Source organism: Zootoca vivipara, chromosome 16 (genome assembly GCF_965207765.1).
Source record: "Zootoca vivipara chromosome 16, rZooViv2.hap1.1, whole genome shotgun sequence".
In the NCBI taxonomy this organism is placed as follows: domain Eukaryota; kingdom Metazoa; phylum Chordata; class Lepidosauria; order Squamata; family Lacertidae; genus Zootoca; species Zootoca vivipara.
This window is the reverse complement of record NC_142599.1, coordinates 505669-527399: the sequence shown is the minus strand read 5'-3', so window position 1 is coordinate 527399 and position 21731 is coordinate 505669. Positions and strand designations below refer to the sequence as shown.

Genomic DNA, 21731 nt, shown 5'->3' with positions numbered 1-21731 from the left:
TTGAAAATTGCACATATATGAATTTTTGCAATGCAGTTTTCCAACCAAAGTTTTTAAACATTCATATATTAGGGTGAAATAAAAATGGATATATTTGTGAAAATAGCATACACTGTTGTATTCTATTAGAGAAAACTGCTTGTGAAATGTGTACGTTGGTCAAAATTGTTCACATAAATATTTTTAGCAGAAGAAAATTGCACTAAAATGCTTACAAATACTCATTAAGATTTAAAAAAGGACAACCTGCAAATTGTTATAGAAATGTGAAGAACCAAATTTAAGGTTGGAAAAAATGAGGAACTAAGAGAGCGAACATCGGCAGATTCTTCCACCACTAGACAGCACTTACGGATGAGTTTGCCACAGAGCATGTGCAGAGTACAGCTCCCCTTTCTTGCCGCTAAGACACCTATCAGGGCACGTTGCCCTCGGAAAATGATATCCAATTCTTCCTCAAGTCAATAGTTCACACCCGTTGCCTGGAGTTGCTAGTTTCAGGGTTGTACCCAAGTCTGCCTGATCCTGTTCTAGGGTTGAAGTGAATGGAGCCCCATGGGACCTCCGATGTCACTTACCTGTGAGCTCCAGCCAGACTCCCCCCATCAGCTCTTCTCCAGAGGGATTTTTATATCCGTTGTGCACCCCCAAATCCCCTGACTCAGCACAGGCCGGAACAAAAGTCCGTCTCACAGAGGATCAAGCTGGCCTCATCCAGAGCACGACCCCCACAGTCAGTTGCAGTTGCACTCTCTCCCTCTCAGCGCAGGAACTGGAGGCAGGGACAAAGTCACTGGGCACATGGTGGGGTTCAGAGCAGCCCCTGTGTGCAGAACTACTGTTTCCCTGGTGCTAAGCTTGGCCCAGAAACAAGGGGATGCGGAGTGCCTCAGAGCATAAGCAGAATGCCTATGAAGTGGTGTGCGAGGTGGAGGAAGAGGATAGAGAGAAAGCCACTTCTATCATGCTAGAAGCCAGCCGCGCTGTCTGGTGAAGGTGCAAGACTGAGGAGCACCTGCTTAAACTTTGAGTCTCCTTTCCACAGGAAGTAGCAACGGCCACCAGCTCTTATGAAGGAGGCAAGACAAATTCATGGAGGAAATGGCTATCAATGGCTACCAGCCCCGATGGCTTGCTCTGCCTCCGCTGTTGGCGGCAGGGCGCCTTTTCCACCTTGGGGGTGTCTGACTGACCGTAGGCAGGCAGGAGAAGATTGTGGACTAGATAGGCCTTTGGCCTGATCCAGCACGACTCTTCCTACGTTCTTCTGTGGGTGCCTCCCTCATGGCACTGAAAAGCCACAACAACCCTCAGGGGAGACTGAGATGGGGATTTGCTCAGAGCCACCCAGGGTGCCAAGGAAGGTTTGAGCCTGGGTCTCCCTCACTGCATGGCTCTCATGGGTGGCCCAGGAGGCCTGGAGGTTGGGCGAGGTGCTGTTGGGGCTGCGTGCCCGGCTTGGGGTGCTATTTATAGTCTGGCATCCAGACTGAGTTGCAAAATATTCCTCAGCCCAGCAAGGTCTTTTCACAAGCTCCACAATGGAAGCTGCTTCATCAGCAGCTGCTCTGCCTGGGATGGAGGACCAGTCTGGTGGTGGCAGGGGCGGGGGGGGGTATTGTGGGGCAGAGGGCAGGGCTGGGCGGATATCTGGTGGTTTTCCAGCTGAGTGCCCTCATTGCGAGATGTGATGACTGTGGTCTTTGAGGAGGACTCCGATGACCAAGCGTCTCCATTGTGTCCCCCTGGGCTTTGCCCTGGCCAGGGCATAAAACAAGAGTGTATAAAATGCAAGGGAGTCACGACATCAGCAGAATCACTCCACCACGAAGCACCAGCAACCCAGGTAAGAGGTGGAGGGAAGGTGCCCTGCATCCTGGAGACATCTGGGGGCTTCTGGCTAGTGTGTGTGTGTGTGTGTGTGTGTGTGTGTGTGTGTGTGTGTGTGTGTTGCCCCATCAAGGCATGAGATCTGCCTTCATTTCCCTGGGAGAGCCCTTTTTTTGCTCACTCCCTTCACCATGGAAACCTTCTCATCAGTTCCTCAAGCAGTGGGAAAGATGGGTCAGGATCTGAGCAGCAGGAAGATGGACCAGATCAAAGAAATGTTATCAGGACAGGTAGCAGAAAGTCGTTCTTCCCGCAGGATGGCTTTGGAAGAGTGCTGGAGGCGGGGAAGGCTATCAATGGCTGCACCCACCATGGCTGTGTCCCCAGCTGCAGACAGCTGTGCTTCTGAATGCCAGTTTCTGGAAACCACAGGAGGGCAGAGGGCTCTGGGACTCCATTGCTTGTGGGCTTCCCAATGATGCCTCTGGTTGGCCACTGTGAGAACAGGGGGCTGCGCGAGGTGGTCCCCCATTGCCCTGATCCATGAGGCCCTTCCTATGTTCTTTCCTCTGAGCATTGATGAAAAGCAAACACTGCCCTGAAGAAAGGGCAGAAAGGAACTGGCAGCAAAAGGCAGGGGTGGAAAACAGAATAGTACCAAAAGGACAAGATGAATTTTGGGAAGTGGCAAACTCTGCCCCACAAGTTAGATATTGGAAAGGAGAAGTAACAGCATATTTCACCAGAATGCTCCCGCAGTAAGTATGGTAGGGATGTCCCACGACGATGGCAGTTGTCTTTTAATTGGCAGCTTATTATTAGTTGTGCGGAAAAGTGTGCAAAAAGTGCTTTTCTTTTGTGAAACCAGAGGGAGTCAGCAGGAAAGGACAGGAGGTGGCATGAGGCTGCTCCAAATACGTAGGGTAGGCACCTGAAAAGGTGCTTTCTAACCAAGCAGGTGTTACAATTTCAGGTCTTACCCGGACACGGCCATGTCTGAAAGCACAAGAAGCACCCCTCCCAGCCATGACATGGACAGGAAGGGAAAAGACAGCCCCACCCCATCCAACAACTCATCCCCCGATTCCAGCAGCCAGGGGGAAGAGTCCTCTGCGGAACCTTTCCGGGTAAGCTGGGCGAAGGACGGTGCCAGTTCTGAGCAGAGAGGCAGGACTAGGGGAGGGGGCCCTGATCCCTCAGAGCGCATGGCTGTCCCTTCGGTGCTGCATCCAGTCTGGGCCTGTCTTGGGAGGGGAGGGGAGGGGAGGGGAGGGGAAGAGAGCCCTGTTGGAAGCCCAGTCCCCATCCTTTGGTTAGGTCAGTGGCTGGTAGCCCAGAACTGGAAAGAAGGGTGAGGAGGAGACACTTGCAGCTTTCTCTCTCTCTCCTGCAATGGAATGGCCACCAGAGCGTCAGGAAGGTGATAACAAGAACAACCTTTTATTTGTACTCCCTCCCATCTGACTGGGTTGCCCCAGCCACTCTGGGCGGCTTCCAGCATGTATCAAAACACAGGGAAACAAGCTTCCCTAGGCAGGGCTGCTCACTCTCCCCACCCAGGCAAGCACACCGGACCTCCTGAAAAAACGGCTGTGAGAAGGGACTGGGGAGGCCACGGGGGACCCTGGTTCCACCCCTGGGGGCCCCTCTAGATATCCTTCCTATGGGGCATGCAGGGTGATTTGTATTCACAATGCTCAGGGGGAGCCATGCGCAATCCCATGTCCAATACTGTTTGCACCCTCACAAGATTTGGGCTGGTCACCCTGCTTCACTTTTAGTCAGTGCCTATCCCACAATTCCTGCTGAAATCCTGTAACTTCTTATACCACAAAGATACTGGTTTGGCTTCGCCTCGCTCTTGTCATCTTTTATCCCCCCTCAGACAGCAGCGGTGGGCTGGCATCACAGAACAAACCAGGGCAGAATCAACCCCCCATTAAGGCTCTGCTTCTGTGCCCAGAACGCCTTCCCCCTCCCCAATGCCTGCCAGGAGGGGATTTGGCTCTCAGCCTAATCTGCCCCACTAGGTTCTTGTGAGGATCAAGGTGTATAGGGGGGGAATGCAGGCTCTCTTGAGGTCCCTGGAGAAAAAGTGGGATGCAAAGAAAAGCAAAAAATCACAAAGAGCTGCATCTTTCTCCAGGGTCTGCTGCCTTATCAGAGGGTTGACATTCACCTCCCCATATGCTCTGCTTGCTTTTTCTGTATAGAAACTGTACAAAATAGCATCACCATACTAGTCTTTCCTCTGTAAGGCAAAGGCACCAACCCTGGCAGTGGCACCCTGAAACATCTTACCAGAATCTGAATTAAATGGGAAATTGAAAGGGGGCTCTGGAAACTGACAGGAATAAAAGAAGATAAGGCAGCTGGGAGGCGGAAACACAGGAAGAACAGAGGGTGGCAGAAGAAGTTCGCTACATGGCCATTTCCTCACCAAACACACCAGGGATATATGTGTTTGGGTGTGCATGCATGCATGTGTGCAGACAAACACGCATGTGTTCTTGTATTAACCCAGCAGGGCTACAAAGTATGAAAATCGGATTTATGCTGTTCCTTAATCCCTGCTGAGGGAGTTGAATCTGGGACACGCAGCTCCAGAGTTCACCTCTGCCACATCCCTGGACATTTGAGCCACCCTCCCTGAGTGCTCATTCCTTAAGGGTGTCAATGGAGCAGTATGTAGCCCTCTGGCAGCTGGCTCCATCCGACGTGGCACAGACTTCTCAGGGTTCATATTTTGATTTGGGGCAGCAAAATGACCTATTCTGGCTGGATCTTCTTGTAATCACATCTGTGCTGTTGATGCATTTTGTTCTGGTGTCCCATTGCCAAACTGGGGCTTTACTCTAGATGTGCTGCCTGCCCTGGGACCTTTCAGGGAATGAGAGAATATAAATGTGCATAGCAAATAAAGAAACAAATCCTCTAATAACTGCTGCTTCTGCTTCTCCCCCAATGCCCCCAAGGAGACGTTTCATATTGCTTCTTTCAGATCATTGTGTTTGACCAAGAGAACTTCCAGGGCAAGCAGATGGAGTTCACCAGTGCATGTCTGAACCTGGGGGACCACGGATTTGACCGGGTGCGCAGTGTCCTGGCAACCTCTGGACCGTAAGTGATCTTGAGAGGCAAGTGCTGGAGGCGGGGATGTGCTGGGCTCTATAGCCAATAGGAGTCCCAGGGGATTCGCTTCCTTCCTTCTTCTTTTAAAAGTAAATCTCTACCCTCCTAGAAAGAAAACAAGGAAGCAACATAAGACCTCTCCCCTATTTTATGTGAGATGAGCCAGGCAGGCTGCTATGTCATAGCTGCCAAGTTATCCCTTTTTTAAAGGGATTTTCCCTTATGCTGAATAGGCTTCCTCGTGAGAAAAGGGAAAACTTGGCAGCTATGCTATGTTTTAGTGTTTCTAATCAATGAATGAAATCAGAGTTGGGGTTGATAAGGGAGCTATTTGGACATCAGGATACACACACCCTTCCCTTTCTCTGCTTGAAATAAGGTACTCCATGTAAGCTATTTTCTGCAGATTCTACTACTCGTTAGACATGTTTGCTCAAAAGTAAGTCTCTTTATGGTTTATAGGGCTTACTCCCCGGTAAGTGGGTGCCAGATTGCAGCAACCTAGGCTTTTTTGGTAAGGAAGCGGTAGAGAAGAGCTCATGGTGAGAGGGTCCATTGTGCACACTCACCTCGAAGTAAACTCACTTGAATGCAATGGGGAATTATGCATCTAAATACACAGTAATCATGCAAAATTGGATGAAGCCTTGGAGGCATGCTAATCTACAGGTGGGAGTGAAAGGGAGAACAAAATGAATGCCTTTGGTTAAGACAAGCAAAAATGGACGCCCCCAAAGCAAGCACAAAGTCTCCTTTTACAGCCATTTTATACCTCCAAACATATGGCCAGAAGAAGAGCCTGCTGGATCAGGCCCGTGGCCCATCTGGTCCAACATCCTGTTTTCACAGTGGCAAGCCAGATGCTTATTATGGGAAGCATAGCTGCCAAGTTTTCCCTTTTCTCGCGAGGAAGCCTATTCAGCATAAGGGAAAATCCCTTAAAATAAGGGATAACTTGGCAGCTATGATGGGAAGCCCACAAGCAGAGCCCAAGTGCAAGACCAGTCTCCTTCTGACAGTTTCCAGTGACTGGTGATATTCAGAAGTGTTACTGCAGGCATCCCCAAACTTCGGCCCTCCAGATGTTTTGGACTACAATTCCCAGCTTCCCCGACCACTGGTCTTGTTAGCTAGGGATCATGGGAGTTGTAGGCCAAAACATCTGGAAGGCCACAGTTTGGGGAAGCCTGTGTTACTGCCTCCAGTGGACCAGCCCTGGGGCCCAGAAGACCTTGATAGCTCTCTCCTCCATCCATTTTTCCAGTACTCTTTCCAAGACATCAGAGTTGCTGGCCATTGCTTCCTCTGGTGGGAGTGAGGATGCTCCACTTTGCCATGCTTTAAAGGCATTATTATTATTATTATTATTATTATTATTATTATTATTATTATTATTATTATCTTACGGTATATACCCTGCCCATCTGACTGGGTTGCCCCAGCCACACTGGGAAGCTTCTAACATAATATAAGAACACATTCTCATTCTAATCTAGACTTCTCTGCTTCCTTGGGCATATCACAGGAATGGGAACTATGACCTGACAAGGAGTTCTCACATTTTGAGCTGAGCTGATTTGCAAGAAATGCTTTGCTTTCAGCCAGCAGCCTTGACTTTCAACTGTTTACTAGCCATCCAGAGTGGATGGGGAGGCCCGCCCAGGTGGGCATAATAAATTATTATTATTATTATTATTATTATTATTATTATTATTATTATTATTATTACTTTTGCCGGTAATGCTTAAGGAATCCCAGCAAAGCTAAAATGAGTCACAGCAAATGTAACATCAGGAAGTTGGACTCCAGAGCAGAAGAAATGGAAGTTAAGTCTGCTAATAGGAGGGACAGACAGCGGTATTCTATCTGATACGTGGCACAACCCACTTGAATCATAGAAATAAAGAGTTGGAAGGGACCCCAAGAGTCATCTAGTTCAACCCCTGCAATGCACCCAAGAAGAGCCCTGGAGCTGGATGAGGCCTTTGGGGGGGGGGGATCTAGCCCACCATCTTGCTCTTACAGTACCCAGCCAGATCCCTCTTTTGGGAAACCCACAAGCAGGACACAAGGGCAATAGCAGCAGTACTCTCCCCCACAGGAATCAACTCCCAGGGGCCAAGGGGTCTTTGCCCCCCTTCCCCTAAAATATTTGAGGGGGCTAGTTGATTATCTTTGCCATTCAAATGGAGTACGTGCACCAAATCATGTGATCAGTTATGCAGGGCAGAGCTTACCGCCCCCTTAAAAAATATTTTGCTCAAGTTGGCTCCCCTGCTCTCCCCACTTGAGTTCCTCAGTATCCTGCCTTTGATGCCGGAGGTAATTTTTCTCAACTGTAACAAGAAGCTGTGACGCAAGGGGTCCCGTTGTTTTGGGGTGGGACTGTGAGGCATCCTGCTGCTGGCTGGGTGGGGCTGATACAGAGCAGACACTGAGGCAGGGGGGTACCCAGGATCAAAACTGGGGGGGGGCAAGAGAGGGGAAGAGAGAGGGAGGGAGGGAAGAGTGAGAAGGAAGGAAGGAAGGAAGGAAGGAAGGAAGGAAGGAAGGAAGGAAGGAAGGAAGGAAGGAAGGGGTGAGAAAGGAAGGGAGGGAGAGAGAAAAAGGAAGAAAGAAAGAGGGGGGAAGGAAGGATGGAGCTCCCGTCCGCCTCCGCCCCCAGCTCAGGCTGCTCCTCCCCCGTCCCACGTTCCTGTCGCTGGCTGCAGCCACAGAGGGGGCGAAAACAGCCCGATTTCAGGCTGCTTCTTGCCCTCCCCACCTTCCTGTCGCTGGCTGCAGCCGCGGAGGGGGTGGAAACAGCCCAATTTCCATAATCCGCAGCGACTTTTCCCCTTCAGTTTTCAGAGGGAAAACGTGCAGGTTATGGGCCGTAAAAGACAGTAATTTTTTTTTGCTTCTGGGGGGAGCTGCCCCCCTGCCCCTTGCTGGGTACGCCCATGCACTGAGGTGCAGCTTCTTGCTGGCAGAAGTGAGAGAGTGCCCAGAGAAGCCCGAATCACAGCAAGGCAAAGTGGCTATGATATTCTTCCAATTACAGTGGTAACTCGGGTTAAGAACTTAATTTGTTCCGGAGGTGTGTTCTTCACCTGAAACTGTTCTTAACCTGAAGCACCACTTTAGCTAATGGGGCCTCTCGCTGCTGCCCGCCACCGGAGCACGATTTCTGTTCTCATCCTGAAGCAAAGTTCTTAACCCGAGGTACCACTGTACAGAGCAGGGAGGCTTCCCAGAAGGAAAATCCAGGGATGGAAGGTCAGCCGAGGGACACATGGATCCAAAGCAGCTCCTAGCAACCCAGGAGACAGAGAGGCTGGCAAAGGAAAACGCTCAGGAGCAGGGAGAAAGAGGAGCCAGCAAAGCTGGGTGGGAAGGGGAGGTGGGGGGGGGCTGTCAAAAAGCTTCCAGGAATCGACTGGCCACTGCAAAAGATCCTTCTCCAAGGACAGAGTCTGAGCCCAACTGCCCAAGGTTTGTAGCAATCCCAGTGGCAGAAGCAGACCCACAGACCTGCAGTTTACCCCTCGGAGTGACCATTCGCATCCAGGGGCGTAGCCAGGTGGTGGTGGTGATGGGGCGGTCCACCCCGGGTTCCACTCAAGGGGGCATCACTTCAGCGCCCCCCACCTCCACCGACAACAGCCGCTGCTGCCACAACCGCCATTGCGGAGGCGCCACCGATGTTGTCGCCATCCACCACTCTGTTGAGTGGCATGTGAAGCAGCCAACGGAGCCTCGCCAGGCCCCTGGAGGGTGAGGCGGGGCTCCATTGGCTGCTTCACATGCCACCCAATAGAGTGGCACGGGAGGGGAGGGGCCGGGCGCGGAGCCTGGGGGTTCTCTGAGCGCCATAAAAGGCCATACAGGCTCCCACGTGGCCTTAAAACCCCGCAGCGGCTGCAACCCCCTATGGTACAGCGCTTGGGCGGTTTGCTGGCGGCTCCGCTGCGTAGCATGCATGTGCGGAGCTGCTGCATACGCTGCATGTGTCGTGTGCGGCGATGCCCCACTCCCGGGTGCACGCCCACAGTGCCACCCCGGGTGCCGGAACGCCTTTGTCCGCCCCTGTTCGCAGCAATTCGAGCCTGTAAAACCAACCAACCAACCACCTACTTGCCTGTATTGGAGGAAGGAGGTTGAGATGGAAGCAGGTTGCAAATGGTGTGTGTGTGTGTGTGTGTGTGTGTGTGTGTGTGTGTGTGTGTGTGTTATAAAGCCTTGGAAGACAGAGCTGTGCAGTGCTGCTCTCTGACTCCCAAGTGGGACCCTTGCCCTCTGGACTGCTGGAGAAAGATTTGGCTGCCACTCTAGCTGGGTTCTGCATGTGGGAGGGGAGGAGGTCTTGAAATGCTGACTGCCAAGTCACGGCTGCTCTGCTGCATCCAGTCACCCTCCGTCTTTCTGTCTTGTGGCTGCCAATATCCTCCATCCTCCGGACGCACCTTCCTTTGCACGCTGCCCTCAGCTGGGTGGCCTTTGAGCAGTGCAACCTGCGTGGCGAAATGTTCATTCTGGAGAAGGGCGAGTACCCCCGATGGGACACCTGGTCCAGCAGCTGCCGCAGCGACTGCTTCCGCTCCCTGCGCCCCGTGAGAATGGTGAGTCCAGGCCTGGCATCGTGCAGCGTAGTGCCTTTGGGCATCTGCTGAGGGCCCCCACTCCCAGACCTCTTCCTCCCTCGCAATCTCATTCTGCCACCTCTTGCTGTGGCCTAGGAACCTGTGGGGTGAGGAAAAGGAGCGGTTGATGGCCCCCGCCCCCCGCTCACCTTCATTTGGCACCCTCTCTCTCTCAGCAGGAGGCCCAAGAGCAGAAGATCCTCCTCTTTGAAAGTGCCAACTTCAGGGGAAACAAGATGGAGATCCAGGAGGACGATGTGCCAACTCTCTGGGCCCACGGTTTCTGTGGGCGTCTGGGCAGCGTGAAGGTGCCCAGTGGAATGTAAGTCAGAGCCTGGATCTGACCGCTTCCCTCTGAATCAATGGCTGCCATTCCTCTTTGGGAAAGCTCCGTAGCTTGTGCAGAAGACCCCAGGTTCAATTCCTGGCAGCATCTTTGGCAGGGCTGGGAGAGACTTCCTCTGTGGGGGGCCTCTGCCAGTCAGTGTAGGCCATTCTGAGCTCGATGGGCCAATGGTCTGACTTGGTCTAAGGCTTCATATACTGTATTCCTCTTGGAGAAGAAAGGGTTTGGGCTGCAGCCATGCCCTTGGACATGGCAGCCCCTGGCATGAACCACAGATCCTGTCAGGGAATGGTGAGTTCCGAATGCTAAACACTCCACTTCTTAGTGGCAAGGAAAAAACAGATATAAAAAGAATTTCCTAGGTGCCAAGATCCAGGATAATAATAATAATAATAATAATAATAATAATAATAATAATAATAATTTATTTATACCCCGCCCATCTGGCTGAGTCTCCCCAGCCACTCTGGGTGGCTCCCAATCGAATATTAAAACAATACAGCATTAAATACTAAAAGCTGCCCTAAACAGGGCTGCCTTCAGATGTCTTTTACAATTAAGATAGCTGCTTATTTCCTTGACATCTGATGGAAGGTGCCACTACCGAGAAGGCCCTCTGTCTGGTTCCCTGTAACCTCACTTCTCACAATGAGGGAACTGCCAGAAGGCCCTCAGTGCTGGATCTCAGTGTCCGGGCTGAATGGTGGGGGTGGAGACGCTCCTTCAGGTATACAGGACCGAGGCCGTTTAGGGCTTTAAAGGTCAACACCAACACTTTGAATTGTGCTCGGAAACATACTGGGAGCCAGTGTAGATCTCTCAGGACCGGTGTTATGTGGTCCCGGCGGCCACTCCCAGTTACTAGTCTAGCTGCCGCATTCTGGATTAATCGCAGTTTCCGGGTCACCTTTAAAGGTAGCCCCACATGGAGCACATTGCAGTAGTCCAAGCAGGAGATAACAAGAGCATGCACCACTCTGGCGAGACAGTCTGCGGGCAGGTAGGGTCTCAGCCTATGTACCAGATGGAGCTGATAGACAGCCACCCTGGACACAGAATTGACCTGTGCCTCCATGGACAGCTGTGAGTCCAAAATGACTCCCAGGCTGCGCACCTGGTCCTTCAGGGGCACAATTACCCCATTCAGGACGAGGGAGTCCTCCACTCCTGCCCGCCTCCTGTCCCCCACAAACAGTACTTCTGTCTTGTCAGGATTCAACCTCAATCTGTTAACCGCCATCCATCTTCCAACCACCTCCAGGCACTCACACAGGACCTTCACCGCCTTCACTGGTTCTGATTTGAAAGAGAGATAGAGCTGGGTATCATCCGCATACTGATGAACACCCAGCCCAAACCCCCTGATGATCTCTCCCAGCAGCTGCATGTAGATGTTAAAAAGCATGGGGGAGAGGACAGAACCCTGAGGCACCCCACAAGTGAGAGCCCAGGGGTCTGAACACTCACCCCCCACCACCACTTTCTGAACACGGCCCAGGAGGAAGGTGCGGAACCACTGTATGACAGTGCCCCCAGCTCCCAACCCCTCTAAACGCCTCTCCTCCCTGGCCAGGGATGTGGGGCTGGCATCGTCCAGGGGCAAGTACTCTTTGGTGAGAGAACCCCAGCAAAGATTTAAAATCACAATATATGCAGTGCAAATATAGGCTATTAGACCTTTAAAAAATACCCTTGCGAGTTCCATAATATGCCCCTCTTACCCCAACATAGAAAAAGACCACATGCTTGGTAAGTTTAAAACAGTTTGTAAGTAAAAACGGTTTACTTACCAACTCTCCAATTGTCAGATTTATGTGCTTTTTCCATACAGCATTCAGGAAAGTTGCACAGGCAGTAAAACTTGGTTTAGTTACAGTGGTGAAAGTTCCTAAATTATTGGTATAGGAATTGAAGAGTGGTTTGTAAGAGCCATGAGGTCTGAGCTTGGAGCAAGCAGCTCAGATCTCTACATGCTAAGCTTCTCAGGTAGATGGAGGGTGAACTATAGGCTTGACTACTGGTACCTTTTTCCCAAGGTGAGGGGAAGTGACTTACTGTATATTCCTGCGTATAAGACTACTTTTTACCCCAGGAAAATCTTCTCAAAAGTCGGGGGTCGTCTAATACGCCGGGTCGTATTTCTTATACGGCAAGTATATCCCAAACTCTATATTTTAACAGGAAAAATTGGGGGTCGTCTTATGCGCCCAGTCGTCTTATGTGCCGGAATATACAGTAGCTAAGCCTGGCAAGACAGCTTACTCCAGGGGTCCCCAAACTACGGCCCCCGGGCCGGATGCGGCCCAATCGGCCTTCCAATCCGGCCCGCGACGACCCCCGCCGCCCGCTGCCGCCACCCGCTCTCACGGCGCGCGGCGCAGCGACGATCTAAAAAATCGGCAAAAAATTGCCGAAAATCCTTTGTGCGCATGCGTATGGGCCTCTCCCGACCCGGAAGAGGTCATTTCTGTGCACTTCCGGGTCGGGGGAGGCCCATACGCATGCGCACAAGCGATTTTCTGCGATTTTTCCCCCGCCCGTGTGCGTGTGCGCATGCGCACGGGCGCGCACTCCCCCGCCCTCCGGCCCGCTGCGCGCGCACTCCCCTGCCCTCCGGCCCACCGCGCGGTCGGCGCGGCGGGCACCGGCCCGCCGCGCGGTAAGTCTGGGGACCCCTGGCTTACTCTATGGCATTAACCCCTTCATGCATTAATTAGGATTAAGCATGTTGGTTATATGAAGGTTGTTATCCCACACTACTCGTGTTCAAATGAGCTTTGGGTGGCGTATTTCCCTAAGGAGGGGAATCTGCCTCTGTTGCTCCCACAAAGTAAAGAGGATTTTTCCTCCCTCTCTCATCCTGCTCGGGCCAGTGAAACTGATGGGCAGGAGATTTGGGCGAGACCAAGGAAATCCTTCCCACACAACACAACATTATTTTTTGGAACTGCAAGATAAGAGGGATTGTCAATAACTGAAGTAGCAATATAATGGGGACTAGACAAATGCATGGGGAAAGAGGAGGGGGAGTCTGTATGTCAGTGAGTCTTAGTCATCATGATGGTGAGACGGAGCCTCCATGTGCAGAGACACTTTATCTCTGAATCTCAGTTCCTGGGTACAAGCAGGGGAGAGCTTGGGCTTCTGGGCTTCCCAGGGGCATCTGGCTGGCAGTTGTGGGGAGCAGGATGTTGCCTTTTGGCCTGATTCTGTTGCAGGGCTTTCCTTGTGGGTAAAACAGCAGCACTAGCATCCCCACTGTTAGGGCAAAATTCTGGGTGCGAGAATGCTCAGCCACCCAGCTCATCAGGCAAGGGCCTGTGGTCGTTGCGGAGTATAAAAGGAAGGAGTCCAGCCACGATCCAGAGCAAACAGCAAGGTTTATTACTGCGCAGCAGGTTCAATGCCAGACTGAACACCATGAACAGGGCTGCAAGAACTTTTAAAACTTCCCACCACCATCCCATAATGCACATTGAAAGCATCATACATACATCACTTGTGACAGGGTAAAACGTCAGAAAAGGGGAAGGTGCAAGGGGCATTAGCATACAGGTAAACAGGAGGTAAGCAGGATTAGCATAAGGTAACAATGCACTATGTCCCAGGACATTGTTAAGCAAGTACCAGTAAGTATCTGGGAGGGGATCCTTGAGTACCTGGTGGGGGAAAACAATGGGTCCAGGTGTGAGTATTGCCTCTGGCTTCGGAGGGTTGGGAATGGCAGGAGATAGTACCTGAATGGATTATGGATATGCAGAGGAGCACCACCCTGGCTACCTGACCTCTCGCTTAAAGGATTATGGCTGTTCCCAGCATCCCTGAGAGCCCTTGGCCAGAGTCGCAAAAGGGGGTTTCATATAGAAATACAGATACACGATATTCATTCATAAAGAAATATGGTTACATAGAGTCTCAGGCAACAGAGAAAGGGTAGGAAAGGGAGCCTTTATTACTCAGGGCTTGATCTTGAGGGGGTTCGTGTTGGTGCGATACTAGAGTGGTGTTGTAGGATCAAATGGGGTCCCCTTGAGGGCATTAGTGCCAAACTTGATTCCCAAATGAAGCCTCGTTTGGGTGCCCCCCCCCTATAAAATTCCCTAACACCCACCACCACACAAACAGGCAGCACAAAACTAAGACGTGGATCCTCCCAAATGCATGTTTGGGCTGAAGGTGGTTCTCAGTTTTGAAAAGTCTGAATCGCAGAATCATAGAATGGTAGAGATGGAAGGGACCCCGAGGGTCCTCTAGTCCAACCCCCTGCAAGGTAGGAATCTCATCTAAAGCATCCATAACAGACGACCATCCAACCTCTGATAAAAAACTTCCAAGGAAGGAGAGGCCACAGCCTTCCAAAGCTCTCTGTTCTACAGTCAAACAGTTCTTATCCTCAGAAAGTTCTTCCTGCAGACCACAGCCTCCCACAACTGCACTGGATCCCTATGATCTGTCTTGCTTTGGGATGAATTTTTAATCGCCCTACCTTGGCTGCCCTGTGGGCAGCTGAGCCCTGGGCAAGAGATAGCTGGGCACCTTCTCCGCGCTGTGTTTACTGATGCCAGCCTTCTCCTTGTTCCCCCCACAGCTGGGTGGGCTACCAGTACCCTGGCTATCGGGGCTACCAGTATCTCTTTGAGAGAGGAGACTTTGCACACTGGAACGAGTGGGCCGCCTCCCAGCCGCAGATCCAGTCCATCCGGCGCATCCGTGACATGCTGTGGGACCCCCAAGGCTGCTTCCTTCCAGCCGGGAGCCCCTCAAACTGAGCGACCCCCTCTAGCAGCCGGCAGAGAACATGAGAAGTTTGGTGGAGCAGGTGGAGGAGAAGACACTGCCTCCCCCTGAGGGACCTGCTACAAGCAAGAGCAGCGCTTCCCTTTTGTGTTCACCGAACCTTCCCCTTGTACATTGCACTTGGTGAACAAAATTTGTGTAGTTATCCAAACTAAAATATAGTCAAGAAGAGGATGAAAAAATGTGTGTGTGTGTTTCTACCATGTCCCATTGGGATTTAGGTCTGGGATTGTGATGGTTCACCACAGGGGCGAATCTACTATGAAATTAATGAAGATTCAGCTTTAGAGCACCCATCCTGGAGGGGACCCAGAAGACCTGAGTTCACTTTGCTTTAAAAATTGCTTTAAAAAGTGCATCACCTATGTATATAACATTTCCCTAATTTTCACCCCCATATTATTTAATTAATTAATTTATATACCATACAATTTTAATCAAAATCTGTAATGTAGTAGTAGAGTGTGGTGTGGTGTGGTGTGGTGTGGTGTGGTGTGGTGTGGTGTGTGTGTGTGTGTGTGTTGTGTGTTGTGTGTAATGTCAGGAGCCCAGGCTGCCGTCTTGATAACACAACACACAAGTCATAATTGGCTGGAATATTTATTGCAAAACAAACAATCAGCCTCGGATGCTCTATCAGAGCTTCCGTACCTTATGATTCAGTTGACCCTTCTGAGGAGTTCTTCCTGCTTCTGCAGAATATCCTGAACCTATGACCCTGACGTTTCTGGGTTTGTTTCCTGTCTACTCCTTGGGCTCATGGGATTAATTGCCTCCTCTTCTGGTGAGGAAATGCCCCCCCCCACCTTTCTGAGCCTCTTGAGCGAGTTGGTGGCTTCTCTCCATTCCACCCTCTGCTAGCGTCTTATCTGCATTCCTTTCGGTGTCAGGGGGAGGGGGAGTAGGCAGCCGACTGCTCCCAGCTGTCTGAGAGAAATGTAAGCTTTCCTGCTGCTGGCTGCTTCCTACCGTAACTCATGCTGTGCCTGTCTCTCTACTTTGGGCAGATGTGTTCATGACAATATATTTAAAAAGTGCTGATCTGTTGTGGAACAACCCCCTTGAAGATTTGATGGAATAAAATGACAAAAAATCACATTTAATTATTTCAAAATAATGGATCAATGTGCCCCAATAGTGGGGCACATTGATCCTTCATTTGGGGCACATTGAGCCATTCCAATTTAAGAGCAAAGAAGGCATTTTTACTACACAGTATAAACTTCCAAAAGAGTTTCAAAAATATCTCAAAGTTCAGAGTCAGCATCACTTCAACTTGCACTCATTAAGTAAACATGGAAATGTTACCATCTTAGAAGCACGAGCAGTTCCTCCGAAGCAGAGTGGTTTAGGCAACAATTTTACAATATCCTCAAAAGGAATCAAAGCTTCAGAAGAGGGAGTGAACTTGGGCCACTCATTCACTTTGGACAGAACACGTTTTAGAAATTTTACAATGAAGTACCCATATTCATCAGTTCCGATAACTTCAGCAACATACAGTAATGGGAAACTGGTTTTTCCTAAAATCTTCATGATAACAAAGTTTCCCTCTTTAACTTATTTAACTATTGTTACGAGACATATACATTTATTAATTTACACATTTGAAGAATTGTAAACTAACAGAATATAACACAAAAACTAATAAACTATGAATGGTATTTTCCATGGGGTACATTGATCCATGCTCAATGTACCCCATTTCCAATTGGATCAATGTGCCCCACATCACCATTTAAGACATAAATCTATTTTAAGCAAAACAGGCTGGCAGCCATGACAAATATTTAGGACATACTACAGCTATCTTAACTATGATCACATAAATGAAAAGATATTTCAGCTACCTTTACAACTTTTAGAGCTGGTTGACAATACATATAATGGTTGACAATACATATAATTTTTTTACTAAAGCTTACCTAATTTAACAAATCTGGATTTTTGTTTAAACTTCTTTGAAAACCCAAACCCAAACACAATGACAGTATGTAGTATCACTGTTGTTGTTGTAGTGTTGCCACAAACTTTGTATAAAAGCTAAAGTACGGTTTTAAAATGGAAAGGATCAATGTGCCCCATGGCTCAACGTGCCCCACTTTCCCCTACTGTGTCCAGTTCTGGGCACCACAGTTCAAGAAGGATACTGACAAGCTGGAACGTGTCCAGAGGAGGGCAACCAAAATGGTCAAAGGCCTGGAAACAATGCCTTATGAGGAACGGCTTAGGGAGCTGGGCATGTTTAGCCGGGAGAAGAGAAGGTTAAGGGGTGATATGATAGTAGGGTTGCCAGGTCTGCTTCCAAAAAATAGCAGGCAAGCATGTCGGCTGAGCAAGCAGGATCAGCAGCGCTGGCAAGAAGCCACGCGGGCCATGCCGTGACTGGTGCTCCCCTTCGCCGACAAGCGCCGGAAGGTGGGCACTGCAGAGCAGAACAGGGTCCTAGTGCTCCTGCTCAGCTCGCTTACCTCCCTGCTCTCCCCTGAGCGGCGCGGCTGGCAGAGGGAAAAGGGAGGCTGCCGCGCAGCTCCCCCACTTCCTGGGGCGCCCCTCAGCGCCCCCTGAGCGCCCCGCACCACTAGAATCAATGGGCGAGCCGGCCCTGTGGGGAGGCTCTGTCCAGTTCCCCCGGCAGATTCCGGTGGGTGAGAGCCTGGCTTTCGAGGCCCGGCGTGGCTCTCGAGGCGGCGTGGATAGCAGTGGAGGGGTCTGGCGGAGGCGGCTTGGGGCCTGGCCTGGCTTTCGAGGCAGCGGAGGAGGTGGCAGAGCTGGGTTCAGGGCACAGGCTGACTCCGGAGACAACGGTGGTGGTGGTGGTGCGGTAGTGGCGGCGGGGCCCGGCCTGGCTCTCCTGTCGTTGCCGGAGTCGGCGGAGGTGACTTCGGGGCCTAGCCTAGCTTTCGAGGCCCAGCCTGGTGAGGGAGGAGGAGGAGGAGGAAGGGGTGGGTGGGGTGGGGTGATACTACACAAATGGCATCTGTTCCTTTGACTTCCACTGGAGGGCGCTATTATTTTTTCACAAAATCATGTTTTTACCTGTGACAGGTGTCACATCTGTGTAATCTAAGTTTATGCAAACACTCACATGTTGGACTGGAACGTTGTGTCCAAATTTGAATGTAATTGGTCAAGTGGTTTCGGACATGGACATCAGGAATCACAAGACAGAGAAACCAGTAGGAGAACACTTCAATCTCCCAGGACATTCTATACAAGATCTCAAAGTAGCTGTCTTATTACAGAAAAATTTCAGAAACAGACTGGAAAGAGAAGTTGCTGAATTGCAACTCATTACCAGGCTTAAAACCATGGAGAGACCAGGTCTGAATAAAGACATTGGATTCTTATCTGAAAAAGTATCTGAAAAAGTGTGCATGCACACAAAAGCTCATACCAATGACAAACTTAGTTGGTCTCTACGGTGCTGCTGGAAGGAATTTTTTTATTTTGTTTCAACTACGTCAGACCAAAACGGCTACCTACCTGTAACTAGAACATGGACATGTTACATTTATATACAGTATATATGTATATATAGATGTACGTGTTTGCCTCGTACATTTATGACCATTTATTATATATCAGAGACCTTAAAATTCTTATAACACAGGCCACCCAGGGCATGCAGAGTGCAGAGCTGCAACAGAGACCTTGTTCCAGCAGCTTTTCCAGGCCAGAACTGCAGGTGTCTGAGCTGGAGGCCAAGAAGCAAGGCCGGTGCTAGGATTTTTGGCGCCCTAGGCGAGATCACCTTCTGCCCCCCCCCCCGGCCTAGACAGCGGTTTTGCGAGAGGTGGACGGCGGGGGGACCAGGCAGCGGCGAGAAAGGGCTCCTTTCTCGCACTCGTCCCTCTCCCGCCACCTCTGCAGCTGACAGCAAGGACAGGACCCGGGGTTTGGAGAGGAGCAGCGAAGTGCTTCTCCGAACCCCGGGTGACAAGCAGCAGGCTGCGGAGCTGGAGGCGCGCAGCTGAGCCTGCCGCCTCCACCGCAGAGCCCCCGGCGCTGCGCCTCTGCCCGGCCGCCTCGTGCGCCCTTGCGGGGCTTTCTCTGGCAAGAGGGCGAGGCTGCACTCGGAGGACCCCCGGCCTGTCATCGCCACCGTTGTGACTGGGGAGGGGGGGTGCCACCGCCGCCCCCTCAGCTCTCCTCCTCGCGGCGTAAGCCATGGCGCCCAGGGGAGGGCAAAGGCGCCGGTGCCTGGGTCGCGGGGTGCGCGGGGTGCGCCTCTTCCTGGGCACACCTTGTGGAAAGGGAGCGAGCACCGGGGAGCGGGCTCATGGTGCTCTGGCGGCAGGGCGGCGCTGTCATTGCTGCGCAGGGCGCGCGCTCAGGTTTCCCCACCTGCTCCATCGTGCGGCGCGGCCCTGCGCCCCCTGCAGGGCATTGCAGGGAAGTGCCTCTGCAGCAAGCAGCAGCAGGAGGGAAAGCAGTGAGCAGCGGGTGAGCGGGGGGCGGGGGGCAGGCTGGCAGTGCCCCAGATGATGGCGCCCTAGGCAGCTGCCTAGCTCGCCTCTATGGACACTCCGGCCCTGCCAAGAAGACCTTGATTCCTGGGGAGTCCTTGCCTGAGGAGTCAAGCATTTTTCCATGTGGGCCAGGTTCCCATCAGGTGTTTAATGTGCTGCCTGTCCAACCTCAGTGTCAGAAACCCTGAGAGCTTTTAGCAGGGGGGTGCAGTGATCGTAAAGCCTTGACTAAAGTCTCTCCTCTCTGGAATGGTATGGGAAAATGTGCAAAACAGAGTGGAACCCTGGCAAACCTCACCCAGGAGACTGATTTAAAAAGCCCTGGGAAGGAGACCAGGAGAACAGGCTCTGGCATGTTTAGGAGTGGAAAAGCCTCCATCTCTAGGAGCTGAAAGATTAGTAGTATGCCCTCAGTTATTATTTGAGACGTTCCACATAGATGTGGAGAAATATTTCTTTGTCGTTGTTGTTGCTCTGCTGCTTTTTCAAGCTGTTTCTCTACTTGGAATGAGGCCCTTTTGACTTCTAAGTACTCTCAAGGGTTCTTGCATCTGTGGGTGTTGCCAGCGCCTGCTCTCCTCTGGCTCTTGTTCATTGCAGGGGCCTCTCGAAAAGCCCGGGGACCATAACTGACTGCCCATAGGAGTCAAATCCTGGGGGCTGAGGGGTCTTTGGCCCCCATAATAAAATATTTGAGACCCCCCCCCAATTGATGGGCATTGCTGTGTGCACACCGCATCATGTGGTCGATTATGCAGGGCGGGGCTTACCTGAAACCTCCCCTCCTCCACCCCCTGGAAAGATAGGGTCCAATTTAGTTTCTAATGCCAGGTTCAGGCAAGCTGTGGTGATGCCCACCAGCGTAAATGGGTTCATAAGAGAAATAGACCAGTCCATGGAATAGAAGCTTGTGAAAAGCAATCACCACAAGGCTGTGCACTCTTCCCAGTACAGGAGGCAGACGGACCTTGAATACCAGTTGCCTGGGGGGGCTCTGAAGACCACTTTTCTTCTTTGTCCAGCATTGAGGTCAATGGCCTTTCACCCTCCCTCAAGAAAAACAGAGTACAGTACCTGATCATTTAAAGTCCTCAGGGATCAGCCTGAGATGCAAACCGTGTGTGTGTGTGTGTGTGTGTGTGTGTGTGTGTGTGTGTGTGTTTGTTTGTTTATTTATTTATTTAAAAAACCTTCAGGTCTGATTGTGATGCTACAACTCAGGGCTCATCTACACTGATTTTTTGCCCTGCTCTTTCCAGGCACAAGTCTGTGCCTTAAAGGTCCATTTCCGAGCACCCTGCTCCCTCTCTTTTTTTCTTTTTCTTTTGCTCCAGAGCTTTCCCTGTGAAAACCTGCTTTTTAAAGCTCAATTGAAACAAACAGCAATCTTGGTTTTCTGCAATTGCTATTTGTTCCAGTTGAGAGCTAAAGAGTAGGTTTTCGCTGAGAAAGGTGTAGAGCAGGGGTCAGCAAACTTTTTCAGCAGGGGGCTGGTCCACTGTCCCTCAGACCTTGTGGGGGGCCGCACTAAATTTTGGGGAAAAAATATGAACGAATTCCTATGCCCCACAAATAACCCAGAGATGCATTTTAAATAAAAGGACATATTATACTCATGTAAAAACATGCTGATTCCCGGACCGTCCACAGGCCCGATTTAAAAGGCGATTGGGCCGCATCCGGCTCCCGGGCCTTATTTTGGGGACCCTGGTCCAGGGGAAGGGGCCAGTAAATTGTGGGGTTTGTTGCCACCCATGAGGCAGAAGGAAGACGAAGAGTCTGGGCAGTCAGAGATAGGAGAAGGGGAGGCAGGGGTAGAGTTGCACGAAGGTGCAGAGGGGGAAGAGACAGAGTCTGGCCATTAGAATCTCCTCCACCCCCTACCCCACTGTCTCCAAAGATGAGGAGGGGTTTAACATGGCAAGAGCTACACACGAGAAGTTGCCAGTTTCCTGTGCACACTATGCCAGAAGGGAGGGTTTAAATGTGCTGATGGAGCTGTTGGTCCAACTGCCTGGGTCAGAGCACAAGTATAAAAAAAAGATGCCTAGCTAGCTATTTAGCAGGAGCAGTGCATGTAATTCTTGCACCTTAGGAACTGATGTAGTCAAGTGCTTTGCCAATAAAGGAATAAACTTCCAATTGTGTATCTCAGTGGTTTTCAACCAGTGTGCCGTGGCCCCCTGGGGTGCCTTGAATGATGGTGAGGGGTGCTGTGGCCAACACTGGCCTCTAACCCTCTTTCTTTCCCTCCCTCCCTCCCTCCTCTGATGCCCTCTTGCATCTCTGCCTCCCAAAAGCTTGCACAGCTTGCAAAGCAGTGTTTTCCTCCACCATATGCAAACTGTGGATCTGTGTGGTAGTGAAGAGTTAGAAGTTGCACTGCGTGTGTTACTACTGTGTAACTTTTATACTGACAAAAGAACCAGATTTACCGGTATTAGTCTTTGGATTGTGTCCTTTGTGGGGAGATCTTTAGAATAGCATATGAAGTGGGGGTGGGTTCATGCATGACCCAAGACTGAGATTCAG

The 21731-nt window shown here is 51.0% G+C and overlaps 1 protein-coding gene across 2 annotated transcripts; it reads left to right on the top strand.

The window, feature by feature from the left end:
• Positions 1-2725: 2725 nt before the first annotated feature.
• CRYBB1 (crystallin beta B1) lies at positions 2726-14903 on the top strand. Of its 2 annotated transcripts, none has more exons than XM_088660117.1 (5): positions 2726-2957; positions 4832-4950; positions 9431-9563; positions 9761-9906; positions 14519-14903. In XM_088660117.1, the coding sequence occupies exons 1-5, from the start codon at positions 2823-2825 to the stop codon at positions 14697-14699; spliced, it is 714 nt and encodes a 237-aa protein (XP_088516243.1). In that variant the 5' UTR covers positions 2726-2822; the 3' UTR covers positions 14700-14903. The 2 variants fall into 2 exon arrangements, with proteins under 2 accessions (XP_088516243.1, XP_034954635.3); XM_035098744.3 differs by having other exon boundaries at positions 9764-9906; positions 14519-14882.
• The last annotated feature ends 6828 nt before the right edge of the window (positions 14904-21731 follow it).

Coding starts and splice junctions, on each gene's coding strand:
- CRYBB1 (XM_088660117.1), top strand. CDS start 2,823: ATGTCTGAAAGCACAAGAAGCACCCCTCCCAGCCATGACATGGACAGG. Junction 2,958..4,831: donor CCTCTGCGGAACCTTTCCGG/GTAAGCTGGGCG, acceptor TGCTTCTTTCAG/ATCATTGTGTTTGACCAAGA. Junction 4,951..9,430: donor GTCCTGGCAACCTCTGGACC/GTAAGTGATCTT, acceptor CGCTGCCCTCAG/CTGGGTGGCCTTTGAGCAGT.